This window comes from Spermophilus citellus (genome assembly GCF_964194105.1).
Source record: "Spermophilus citellus genome assembly, chromosome: 3".
NCBI lineage: Eukaryota > Metazoa > Chordata > Mammalia > Rodentia > Sciuridae > Spermophilus > Spermophilus citellus.
Window position 1 is genome coordinate 225,042,180 of NC_138184.1, and position 13,799 is coordinate 225,055,978.

The window sequence follows — 13,799 nt, forward strand, 5'->3', positions numbered from 1 at the left end:
CATATTTGGCAGATGGACGTCACACACTTGCCAGAATTTGGAAAATTAAAATATTTACATGTTACAGTTGATACCTCTTCCGGATTTTTGATGGGCTCCCTTCATGCCGGAGAAAAAACTAAAGATGTTATAGCTCATTGCTTACAAAATTTTGCCACTGTGGGTGTTCCAAAACAGTTAAAAACGGACAACGGTCCTGGTTATACTTCCACCTCTTTTAAACAATTTTGCTCATCATTTGGTATTACTCACATAACAGGAATTCCATACAATCCACAAGGACAAGGCATAGTTGAAAGAGCTCATCAAACTATTAAAATGTACTTATTAAAACAAAAGGAGGGAATTGGAAAGGGGTATATATCCCCCAAAGATAAACTTAAAATAACCCTTTTTACTCTAAACTTTTTAAATTTAGATTCATCGGGACTTAGTGCTGTGGAAAGACACTTGTACCCCAAAAATGTACATAAGCCTAAGGTACTTTGGAAAGATATTCTAACAGGACAATGGAAAGGCCCCGATCCAGTCATAGTATGGAATCGGGGTGCTGTCTGTGTTTTCCCACAGGATGAACAACAACCGATTTGGATTCCAGAGAGATTAACTAAAACAATTTCTACAGAAAAAGAAGATGATTTAACTCAAATTCATAACAGCTGACATCCAGAGCTCCAGCTTGGCTATTCTTACATCTGCGGCAGTGATTAACCAAGGTGTTTTTTTTTTTTTTCAATATCTATTTTATTATTGCATTTTTCCCACACCATAAAGTTCTATTTTATTTTATTTATTTATTTATTTATTTTTTGAGCTCATACAAACCTAGGTTAATGTTTTTCTGATCAGTTTTATTTTTTGACTGTGTTTTATTTTTTGACTGTGGAGTTTTTAAACATTGCAATGGAGATTTCACCTAGGTATAGTTACAAGGCCTTTATTTACTATTGTCTTATGTGTTGTATGTTGTGTACACACTTCTGTTTTGTGTTGTATGTCTGTATGTATGTATGTCCATATTTCTTATATGAGGAGCGCTCATGAAAAAATGGATCCAAATTTTTTCTTTATTCACGTGATTTATATGGTTTAATTTAAATTAGGTGAACAGCTGTTAATGATTGTTTTTAAAGATGGTTAACAGATCTGTTTGTTTGCTAATTTAAATTTGGTAAACAGCTGTTAAGGATTGTTTTTAAAGGAGTTTAACAGATCTGTTTGTTTACTTTCACCTTTCCTTTTTATTATATTTAATAATTCTGTTCAGGATAATGTCTCTTTAGCATCATTGCCAGAATTCCCATCTCCATCCCAGTGCCGGTGAAGACTAAGATAAAACCAAACTACAGCTTCTATGATAGCAATCACAGTAAACTGTATAAACTGATGCATCAATGAATATAACTCAACAAGTAATGCTATCAAGGACTTGATTTACTTTGGGAGGAAATGGACACATTGATAGACTCCTCCAATTTGAACTGCTTCCAGAACTTGCCTGGACTATATATCAGTTGCATACATTGTGAAATATCATCTGGTGCACCGAATTGTGGTACTGCTGGCATATCTTTGCTGATGGTGTCACCAGTGATGCAATTTCCTTGCCAGCTCACCCCATGTTTATTGTGGTAATACTGGCATATCTTTGCTGATGGTGTCACCAGTGACGCAATTTTTCCAAGGAGCCATCAATTGGCTTAATGTCGTGGCATTTCTGTATCCTCCTCCCTTCTACTAGTGATGGTCTAAAATTTGGGGGCCAACAGAGGTGAGGCAAAGAACCTCACCCCCCCACTGGCACCAAGGCAAAATTTGGGGGCCAACAGAGGTGAGGCAAGAACCTCACCCCCCCCCACTGGTGCATAGGCCTATCCACAAGCATGGCTGAATGCTGGACCGGTAGTCAGTGACGGGTTGATCTGATTACAATGGATTCAACCTAAGACAGGAAGCTGACGCCTAAAGGTCAGTTCTCCCATGACGGGTAAGAACCATATGTTAAATTGGACAACCTACCAGGCACGGTCCATAGCCACATTGCTTGTTGCTTAATTAAACAGAAGGGGGCAGATGCTAGGAGCCACAAACAAAATATAAATGGCACCTTTGGTTGTAAAGTGACGCCAACTAGCCACTGAGGTATTATTATGCTAAGATTTACATTCATATGCAAATTGGGCTCCTGCTGTTCACCTTGGCTTGCTACAGGACTCAAGTTACCGGACTGCTGGAGAGTTCCCATTGGTTGGGGAAAGATAGTAGGAGGAAATTCCGGGGAAGGTCCGGGACCCTGGCTCCGGGAGGCGCGCAGTTCCGGCAGACGCCCGCATGGGAGGACCGGGTTTGGCTTGCCTGCGGCGGCTTTTTCAAAATAAAGTTTTGTTCCTGCTTGACTGGCTCGTGATTCTGTGCCCAGCCAAGACTGCGACAAGAATGAATGAATGAATGAATGAATAAATAAATAAAGGCATTGTGCTCATCTATAACTAAAAATATTTTTTTTAAAGTGAGAGAGGAGAGAGAGAGAGAATTTTTTTTTAAAGAGAGAGAGAGAGAGGAGAGAGAGAGAGAGAGAGAATTTTTAATATTTATTTTTCAGTTCTCGGCGGACACAACATCTTTGTTGGTATGTGGTGCTGAGGATCGAACCCGGGCCGCACGCATGCCAGGCGAGCGCGCTACCGCTTGAGCCACGTCCCCAGCCCAGAATTTTTTAATATTTATTTTTTAGTTCTCGGCAGACACAACATCTTTGTTTGTATGTGGTGCTGAGGATCGAACCCGGGCCGCACACATGCCAGGCGAGCGCGCTACCGCTTGAGCCACATCCCCAGCCCCTAAAAATATTTTTTTAAAAATTGTTCTTAACAGCCTATTAGCTGACAAATTGATTAGTTTCTCTTTCAATTTTATTGAAAGGGAACTATTTCAAACAATCTAACTTGGAATAGAATTTGCCTTTCAGGCCCAAGAAATGCACTTCTTGTCATGTACATCCTGGATTCCCTCTGTTTGGTTACCCAAAGGGTCTATATGAAGAGGAGTGCTCCATAGTGAGAGGGATGGCCAGGAGGGGCCCTCTGTGTTTTCATACAGTGGAAGACGTGGGAGATGAGGACACATTTCAGGAGCCACATGTATGTATGTTGGCTAATCAGTTTATGAATGAGAACGGGGGTCAAGGACCTGCAAAGGGAGCCTCAAGGCCACCCATGTTGTGCTCCTCTTGGAGAAGTTCCTATGCCCTCAAGACCATGAGTGCTTGGCTTGAAGACTAGTGTCTCTGCACCTGCCCTGACCCAGAGACCCAGTCCATGTCCCCTGTTCCACCCCACACCTAACTAAGCTGTCAGTGAAACCTGGCTGGCCTTGGAACCCAAGCCCTTCTCCCTCCCCTTAGGGCACCGCATGCTCCCTCAAAACATCTTTTATGCCCCCATTGCTTGTTATATAGACAGTAGGGAGCCAGTGCTCCCCACCCCAAACAACTTTGGTAAGCATATGTACAAACAAACTGCATTTATAAGCATTTACAACTTAAAAAGCCCGGGACATCAGTTTCACAGCTCTGAAAAGAGAAGCAGGTCATTCCTCAACCTCTAGGGCCTCAGATAATTCTTCTAGAAGCAGTATGGCCATTGGTACCAAACACCTCAAATGCATCTAAGTCACATCAACTATTAAGTTTTTGCTGTAAATTGTTCTGAAAGATGTTTGCTTTGACACTGGCTATGAGAAATTCACTTAATCTGTGATTGGCTCTTGATCTCTGTAATTACATGTGCACCTAAGAACTCTTGAGAAATGGGAAAATCTAGCCTACAAATTGTTTTCAAATATATTAAATGTTTTTGAAGCCTGAACTTAATAATTGAGGGAACAGATATAATACTATATTCTGGAGACACTTAGTTAAAATAAACATTTGATTATTTACATTTAGCAATTTTCTTTTTGTTTCCTAGACAAGGAGAAAAAAACAGTTTCAAGTTTTTAATGCCTTCATGGGTTTTCAAGAAGCTCATGGAGCCAAGGCCTGTGATGGTAGGTAGCATTTACCAAATAAAATGGCCTAGGTAAATAAATTTGCACTTGACAGGAAACCCAAATACCATAAAGAAAATGATAAGTCTGAATACACAGAAACTTAAAATGTGTGAATTTGACATCATGTACAACCATAAGACTAGGATCCCAATTAGAATAAAATATACTCAATATCTGTATAAATATGTCAAAACATTTTCTATCATCATGTATATCTGAAAAGAACAAATAAAAACTTAAAATTGCTATACTCTACATATAATACTATGGTCAAAAATAAACCCAATACCAAGGAAAATATTTGGATACATATGATACACATGAGCTAATATCCTTGGAATTTAAAAAACTTTTGGGCTGGGTGTAGTTTGGTGGTACGAGGCTTGTCTAGTATGTAGGAGGCCCTGAGTTTGATCCCCAGCATTGCCAAAAAGATAAATAAATAATTTTTATGAATCACCTGTAATCCCAGTGGCTCGGAGGCTGAGGCCGGAGGATTGCAAGTTCAAAGCCAGCCCAGCCCTAAGTAACTCAGCAAAACCTAGTGTCTAAATAGAATACAAAAAAGGGCTGGGGATATGGCTCAGTGGTTAAGTGCCGCTGGGTTCAATCCTAGTACCAAAAAAAAAAAAAAAAAAAAAAAGCTTTTATGAATCAATAATGAAAAGACGAATAACCCAAAAGAACAATGGATAAAAGAAATTCACAGAATCAGACATAGGAGTAATAAATAAAGATATAATAAGCTCAGTATTACCCTTCTGAAAGTCTAAGAAAGAACATCAAAATGTTGTTTCTTTCTGTCACTTTGCAAGTAATAAAAAGCTAAAAGTACTTATTATTGGCACAGGTGTGAGGAAGCAAGTATTCGAATGTTAGATGAAGGCATATAAACTGGCGCAACTGTTTTGAAGGCCACTTGCCAGGATCTATTAGTTTAAATGGGTATATCCTCTGACCCAGAAAATTTGTTTCTAAAAAAGTTTCAGATGAAGGCACAGAGATCTATTTTAAGAATCTTTACTGATGCACTAAAAACTGTGAACACCCTAAACGTACAACAGTGGGAGACTATTTAAATAAAATATGAAATCAATACACAATACTGTAATCTGCTATTAAAAAGAATAAGATAGATTCATGTATTCTGAAATGTACAGATGCCAGATATTTTATTGACAAAAGCAAGTTGCCAAACAATGTACTTCTATAGTATTTGAATTTGTTTTATAGGAGGGTATACTTATGTATTATTTGTATAATTGAGGGTGTGTGTAAGTGTATGCACATGAAATTGGAGTGAATGAGCTCTTGACTTCTGAGAGAATCATGGGGGATGTGCACTCACTCACCCACTCTATGTTTTTTATTATTAAAACCAGTGTTGGGGACTGGGGTTGTGGCTCAGTGATAGAGTGCTTGCCTTGCACACGTGAGGCACTGGGTTTGATCCTCAGTGTCACATAAAAATAAATAAAGATATTGTGTCCATCTACAACTAAAAAATTATTTAATAAACAAATAAAACAACAAAAAGAGTGTTGACATATGAACCATCTCTACTTGCTCAAAGTAAAGAAATAATGATTGGCACTGGTTTTCTAATTTCCTCATGGCTATACTTTCTATGAGGCTTTTAAAAATCTGGTAAATGATTTTTCAACCTTTATTTTCTTTCTAAGTTACACATGTGCTAGGCTGGAGGGTTGGGTGGTTCTTCAAACCTGATTTTCAAAAAATGCTTCTGTAACCCTCAACTCCCCATTTCTGGTTTCCAGAGCCCATCACTTTCAGGTCTTCCTGCTGATTCTTTTGTTGTTTCTCTTCCTAACTCTAGGAACACAGCTGTACTGCCATTCCTTGAATTTTCAGTTTTAAACAGTTATCTATGGACTCTCAGGAGGTGGAGACCAGGACCACCTCCTCCAAATCCCTGACCTGCAGATGCAGATTCGTTATAACCTCCGGGGGACTGGCCTTTGGTGATCACAGTACTGGAGTACTGAGTGTCATTTACAACAGACCCACGAGGTACACTATGAGGACTTGTCTACACCTTCAAACCTTTTTTCTTCTCCTAGAGTGATATTTATTTTATTTATTTTTTGGTATCAGGGATTGAAGCCAGGAGCACTTAACCACATCCCCAGCCCTTTTTGTATTTTAGGGAGAGGGATCTTGCCGAGTTGCTTAGGGCCTGGCTCAATTCCTGAGGCTGACTTTGAACTAAAGATCCTCCTGCTTCGGCTTCCAGGGCCTCTGGGATTACAGGCATGCACCACTGCTCTTGGCTCCTAGAGTGATTTATTCTGCTTAAGTTACTATTAATTAATATGAACTCAGCAGCAAATTCTCAGCCCTGCTGTGAAGCTTTCCTCCAAAGCATTCACACATAATGGGTGTGCTTCGATTTCATCTACTTGAAGAAAAATTTCTGGAATCTTCTGATGTGCCTAGGATATCCCTTCACAGCCCTCACCCTGCCCCCAGTCTTTTCTCTCTCTCTCAACCCAGTACTACTTTTTGTTTACATCCTCCTTTTAGCAGAGTATGGCCCCAGCTTGAGAACGGGTGCATGGAGACCTTGACCATCTCAGGATGTCTCGATTTCACTCTTGTATTTAATTAAAATAGTTTGGTTAAATATCAATTTCTAAGTTGCAAAAAATATTTTCCCTGAAAAAAATTTAGAGGAAAATTTTATTCTACTGTCTTCTAGCTAGTGAAGCTGTCAAGCCTGAAGCATTCTGGGGCTTGTGTCTTTGAACCTGCTCCTGATTTTATCTATTTCTTTTTTTGCCTCTCTATATTAGAGGCTTTTCCCAACTGCATTGAGGTTTGTGGTTGTCCATGCAGAATTAAAAGTGAGACACTCAAGAGAGAACTGGAATGTTGGTGTATTTGGGTGGGGCTTTCTAACTCCCTGTTTCCAGGTAGGAAGCTTTGGTAGCCATCTCAGTGAGAAACTTCTTGCACTGGTCCCAAAAGTCTCCAAATAAGACAATTCCAACACACTGCCCCCAGGCTTACTCGGGGAGGTCAGCAGCATCTTGGGAACCAGGTAAGGGAAGCGGGTTGGAGAGTCATGTCAAGTCTTGCTTGTTCCTGTGTTCAATAGGGTACCCACGACCCACTGTACCTGGTGCCCCCATCCAGACATTCTCTTTCTCACCCTTCCCAGAGAATAAGCCTCAGTCATCTGCCAGGGCTGGAGAGAGACAGATGCCAGCTTTAGGGGCTGGGAGACAGGAGGGTGTTTAATTGCTTCTCTAAAGGACACCTGGCCAACCCTCTGGTTTCAGCGTCACCTTTACTCCCATTTCCAGATGAAATTTTTAAGTCAAGTGCTTTTTGGGAATTTACTGACATGATAATATGTTTTTATTCCTCCGAACAAACAATATGGTGAATTACTGTAACAAAAATCATAATGATGAAAACAGTGAATCATTCCTGTATTTCTGGAATGAATTTTCCATTTGCTTATGTATATTATTCTTTTTTCCACATATTTTTATTGGTGCATTATAATCGTACATAGTGATGAGATCTGTTGTTCTGGATTTGTACGTGCACACAATATAACAATATAATTTGCTCAGTATCACTCTCCCATCTCCCTCTCCAGTTCCTTTTCTCTGCTGTACTGCTCTCCTTTCAATTTTCATGAGATTCCCCCACATTCCCTTCCCTTTTTCCTCTCTAGTTTTCCCATATGAGAGAAAACACACCACTCTTGATTTTCTGTAACTCCTGAGTCTTGAGCAGAGGAGAGGGGTGCACCTTCGGGTTCTTCTCGGTTTTCCCAAATACCAACTTCAGATTCAGCTTTCTAAATCTGTCATCATCGTCTGTCTGTTTTCAGGCTTGCTGTTTTCTCCCTGTCCCTTTCTGAAGTCCCTTCTCTTTGACTGCATAAGGACTTGGGGAGTAGGGAGGAGTCCACATATTCAATCTGCCTTCTTCAACTCAAAAGTCTTTCATTATGTATTTTTTAAAAAAAATCTTTTTACTGAATAAGAAATAATATCTGCTCTCGTCTGAAAAATTTTACAAATCACAGTATGTTTTCATCCACTTTTTCTCTATCTTTTGTTTACATCACCAGCTTCGTTTTATATTTACACTTCCCTGTAGACTAGATCATTCCACCAGCATTCCTCCCATTTCCAGATGAAATTTTTAAGTCAAGTGCTTTTTGGGAACTTACTGACTTGATAATATGAAGTCAGATAGCCTTCAGCACCTCCAGCTTCAGCAAACAAAACCCACCCCCACCCCCTGCTCCTGCCCTGGTGTTCATTGCCTACTCACAGCCAAACTTCTTGCTGCCTCTACCTGCTACCTCCTGTTCACCTCTCACCTGCTCTGTTCAGTTCTCCACCTGCCAGGCCACCAACTTTTCTCCTGCTAAGGTTACTGATAGTTTTTTTGGTTCTTTTTAGTTATATACAATGATAGAATATACTACAACATAATTTTAAAAGCATGGGATATAATTTGTTCTACTTCAGTCCCCAGTACTTCCCCTTCCCCTCCCCTCATCCCACCCACTCCATGTTCTATTCCCTTTACTCTTTTACTATTCACCTGATTTTTTTTTTTTTTAATCAGTGTCTTGTGGATGTACATGATGGTGAGATTCACTGTGGTATATTCATATATGTACATGGGAAAGTTAGGTCAGACTCGTCCCGCCGACTTTCCCTTTCACATCCTACCTCCCTTCCCTTCATTCCCCTTTGTCTACTCCTCTGATCTTACTTTTATTTCTACTCCTTGCCCTGTTTATTTTGGATTAGCTTTCACTCCAGTCAGAATAGCAATTATCAGGAACAGAAGTAACAGTGAATATTGGTGGGGGTGTGGGGAAAAGGGTATATTCATAACTGTTGGTGGGACTACAAATTAGTGCAGCCACTCTGGAAAGCAGTACAAAGATTCTTCAGAAAACTAGGAATGGGGGCTAGGGTTGTAGCTCAGTGGTAGAGTGCTTGCCTAGCATGCATGAGGCACATATAAATAACTAAAATAATGACTTTATGGTATTTGCTGGTAAATGGATAGAAGTGGAGACTATGTGAAATAGGCCAGTCCCCAAAAGTCAAAGGTCACTGATGTTTTTTTTTTTTTTAATATTTTTTAGTTGTTGATGGACCTTTATTTTATTTATTTGTATGTGGAGCTGAGAATCGAACCCAGTGCGTCACGAATGCTAGGCAAGCGAGTTACCACTGAGCCACAACCCCAGCCCCAACTGATGGTTTTTAATGTGTAAATCCAATGACACTTTTTAGTCTTCATATTACTAAGCTTAAGAGTAGAATTCAACATTGTTGACCACACTTCCTCCTTCCAGAAACACTTCTCTTGAAACATCCAATGAGGCACTGCCCTAATTTTCTTGCTATGTTTCTGGCCACTCATGCTGCTTTCTTTGAAATCATATGCAGCTTTACTTTTTGTGGTGCTGGGAATCCAACCCAGAGCCAGTGCATGCTAGGCAAGCTCTCCACCACTATATATACCCTTTGATTCCTCTGGTTACTCCTTCTTTCCCCAAATCCTACAACAATGATTTTCAGGCCTGGGTGCACAGGAGAATCACCTTGGAAGTATTTTAAAAAACGAATACCTGGGCTCCGCCCTGACCAATCTATTCCAGACCCCCAATTTGCTCCAAGAGTCAGGCGTCTGTAGGAATCACTGCACTCTCGTCTCTTCTCTACAGACCATGCTACTCCTGCCTACACTACCAAAGCCCTAGTGTCCAAATGTCCCAGTGCCAAGCACCTCTGGCTCAGATTTCTGTCTCTGAATTCCAGACTCTCTAAGCAGCTTCCTCCTTGGTGTCTCACGGGATTTACTTCAGATGTGTTCAAAATTAAATTCTCATTGTTTCCTCACATCGAGCATCATGCCTCCCCTGTGCCTCAGCCAGGTGCTGGGAGTCGTCCATCCACCTCCCTTCTCCTACTACCCATTTCCACTGGTTTCTGCATCCTTCTGAGTCTACTACAGGCTAGAGAATATCACACTGCTTTCTAAAAAGACTGAAAGGCAGTACGCTGAGTGGCGATGGGTGAAAATGCGCCTTTCCGCCATGCCTCTGGCCTGGTTTTCTCTGGCTGATCTGCTGGTGAAGACCACACGCCTTCTCCAGGCCCGACCACCCATGCAGGGCCGTGAACAGGAGCCCCTGTTTTAAGTATTTTGAGAGCAGGGCTGGTCCTCTGCTCTGCTCTGTACCCTCTTTGGATCTCTTTGCCCTCAGGGATCCAAACCATTCAATGATAGATTACTGAATGAGTTTACTTAGCCAGTTCATGACACTGTCATGTTTGATGATGTGGAACTCTGAAAGCTTTCCATTTTCCAGACATTCCCCTGCTTGATGTCAGACCTCTGGGTTTGGCTCAAGGCTGACCCTGCTGCCTTCTTCTAGGGAGAAGATGCATGACAGGACGGCTGCCATAGTGTGAAGGGGCTGTGAGGCCTGCAGCTTCCCACCCAGCCATGGGAGGTGAGGCTCCGCTGGGGCTCGGCTGAGCGCAGGTGTGGGTTCAAGGCTGCTCCGTGGGGTGGCAGTTCCCCCACCTGTCCTCCCTCCCACTGCAGGCTCCATAGGGCTGGAGACGGCGAGTGGAAAAATATGGCGCAGCTCAGCCACATAAGGACAGCTCTGTGAGGCCTCCACTCCCGCAGCTCTCAGGCCCTAGACACGCAAGGGCCAGTGCAGAGTGGGCTGGGGTTAGTTGCTTTTTGACTCTGCCCTGTTCTGTGGGAGGCGGCCTGTCAGTGATGAAGATGGGAAAGTAGACAGAAAGGGGACAGATCTCCTTCGTCCCAGCCCTTCTAAGAAAATGGTAGCACAGTGGAACCTGGGCCACAAAGGCAGTTGGGACCTCGCTGTATTTTAGGATTTGACACAAATCAAACCTCCTGATTTCTCACTCTCTACTTTCCATGTATTCTTTCCCATTTCTTCTACCTCAAATCTCTTTTATTTCAACATGACCCTTGTTTTTTTGTTTTGGTACCCGGGATTGAACCTAGGGCGCTTAATCACTGAGCCATATCCCCAGACCATTTTATGTTTTTAATTTTGAAGCAGGGTCTAAGTTGCCGAGGGTATAAGTTGCTGAGGCTGGCTTTGAACCTGCAATCCTCCTGCCTCAGTCTCACGAGTAGCTGGGATTACAGGTGTGTGCCACCACTCCTGACACACATGACCCTTGTTTTGGATGTGAGCAATCAAACCTTTAAACTATGCACTGATTTTCTGCAACTAAAAAGATTACTCTGCAGTGTGCCTCCTTTCAGCCCCAACCCGCAAACTCATCCACTTTTGTGTGTGTGTGTGGCGCTGCAGAGTGCACCCAGGGCCTTGTGTGGATGAGGCAAGCATATCCCCAGCCCTCATCTACTTTTAAATGCATTCATCTCTTTTGTCTGCCAGAATGAATTCAGGAACAGCCTCTCCTCTCCATTTAAATTTTCAGGAAAATTCTTAAAAAGTTCTGAAAGTGGATTTCTTTGAGACAGGCCATTACTTCTATTTTCAGAGAGTCCATCTCTCCTGTTCGTTATCTTCCTACCTAGTTCACAGTGCTGATGTTACTCATGTTCCTAGAGCCCCTCTTCAGAGCCAGTTTATAGGCCCACGAATCAAAGACATTAATTTATAAAAGGCCTGGGAGGTTGGCCCCAAGCTGAATTCTCCAGTTGGATCTCCTCCCTTTGCAACAGAAATGATCCCCAGTGATGTTAGGCTATTCTTGCTTGCCACATGCACCCACCAAGGACAAGGGCATGTTTCTACTGAAGATGGAGGCATGAGATGCAAGTCCAAAGGCAACTGCAGAGCAAAGCTTCCAGAAACTAACTCTGTACCATGAAAGCACCAGCAGTGAACGTGTGCCACTGATCCAGTTTCTGTGAAAGACATGACACTCCCAGTGCACTGACCACAGCTCTGTTTACTGTGCTGCTGTGATATGCCAACCCCCATGCCAGGCTCTAGTGTTAAACCTTAATTCCAGTCCTCTTCTGTAGATGAGGAAACAGACTCCAAAAAACTGACACTGATAGGAAGGAACTGGATTCAAATGCAGGCAGCCCTACACCAGGGTATTTCTGGGCCACATAGCCTGTCTGCTGACCCCATCTAATGGCCTCATCCAGAAAACTTTGCTGGAGTCCTACACTGCAGGATGCTTCTGGTAAGGTCCCTGCCTGGTCCTTATCCTTTCCGAGACTGGCTACAGGACTCAGGAGGTGGCCTTCTTGGGAAGTTTAAAAGCACTAGTCCCCTGATACATGAATGCCTTGTTTCTTGCAGGCAGGAAGGCATTCATGTATCAGTACCCTGGCTTTATTTCAAGCAAAGAGTGAGGTTTTCCTGAGTCATGTCAAAAAATCCCTGAGGAGATGAACCCCAGTGTTCTAAGTTTATCAGTTACCTATGCCTCAGGTGATCGTGGGGACCCTAGGCAGGTGCCTGGGCCTGCAGGCCCTTTTCCTGTACAGCTTGCTACCATGCCTTTCAGATCCACCCTGGACTGTGATTTCTGTGCTGGGTACTGAGGCCTAGGGCACAGGGCTGTGGGCTACATGCTCACCACTCACCAGCGCTGGGGTCTGTGGGAGTCTCGCCTTCCTCAGAGTCCTCCTGCTCTTGCATGGCTGGCCTCTCCCCGCGCTCCATCTGTGACATTAGATCTGGCTTGGAAATTGCATAGTCTGAAGAAGGAAGGAATGAAAATATACTGTGGGATGAGGTGACATAACATGCTATTAATGTTATCATGGGAATGTACCCTGGAATGGCCCCTCTGCAGGGACCAGCAGTGTTGGAAAAGAAATGGCCAAATGTCCAACCACCTTCCTCAGCATATACTGTATGTGTCTTGCTGGTTATAGGTGCAAATGCCTGCTCAGGGCTTCATGACAAAAACACACAATATTTGAAATTTTTTAGAGCAAAAAATTAATCCTGGTAAAATCCAAAAGTTATAAAGCAAAACACTGATAGATTTCCCCACATCTAAAAAAAGTTTTGGAATTGGGAATGTAGCTCAGTAGTAAAACACATGCTCAGCATGCATGAGGACCTGTATTCAATCCCCTACACCCAAGAAAAAAATTTAAAGTTCTTTGGAAACAAAGTTATAAAAATGAAGAAAAGCATGACACTCCCAGAGCACTGACCACAGCTCTGTTTACTGTGCTGCTGTGACATGCCAACCCCCATGCCAGGCTCTAGTGTTAAACCTTAATTCCAGTCCTGTTCTATAGATGAGGAAACAGACTCATTATACATATTACACATACACCTACACAAATCTGTCATATATGGTAAAGGGTTAATAGTCATAGCTATAAAGAAAGAACCTCTATGATTAGTAAAAATAAAAAAACAAAGAGATGATAGGAAATTCACATATAGAAGAAATGCAAGAGGCCAAATAAAATATATAAAAAGATACATAAGTTCACTCATCATCAAAGCAATACATATTAAAATAACTTTCCATCTCTCATATTTAAAACTGAAAAACATTAGTTCAGGCCAGGGTATGAAGAAATGGCATTTTCACACACTACTGCAGAAACACACGCTGGTCCAGCCTTCTGGGGGCTCCACGGCAGTAGCCACGAAATGGCAAATGTGTGTCCTCTTTACTCTGCAACCCACTTCTCCACATCTGCACTATTCAAACACTTAACTTCACACAAATACGCAGAGC

At 42.1% G+C, this 13,799-nt stretch overlaps 1 protein-coding gene across 1 annotated transcript in view; it reads right to left on the minus strand.

Moving 5' to 3' along the window:
- ZNF777 (zinc finger protein 777) overlaps window positions 1-13,799 on the minus strand; it is a gene marked incomplete at its 5' end in the record, with an annotated part of 46,455 nt that overhangs the window by 13,482 nt on the left and 19,174 nt on the right. The window contains one exon of the mRNA XM_081283343.1: window positions 12,679-12,792. Coding sequence (XP_081139469.1) covers window positions 12,679-12,792 — 114 coding nt within the window. The remainder of the gene's footprint in view (window positions 1-12,678; window positions 12,793-13,799) is intronic.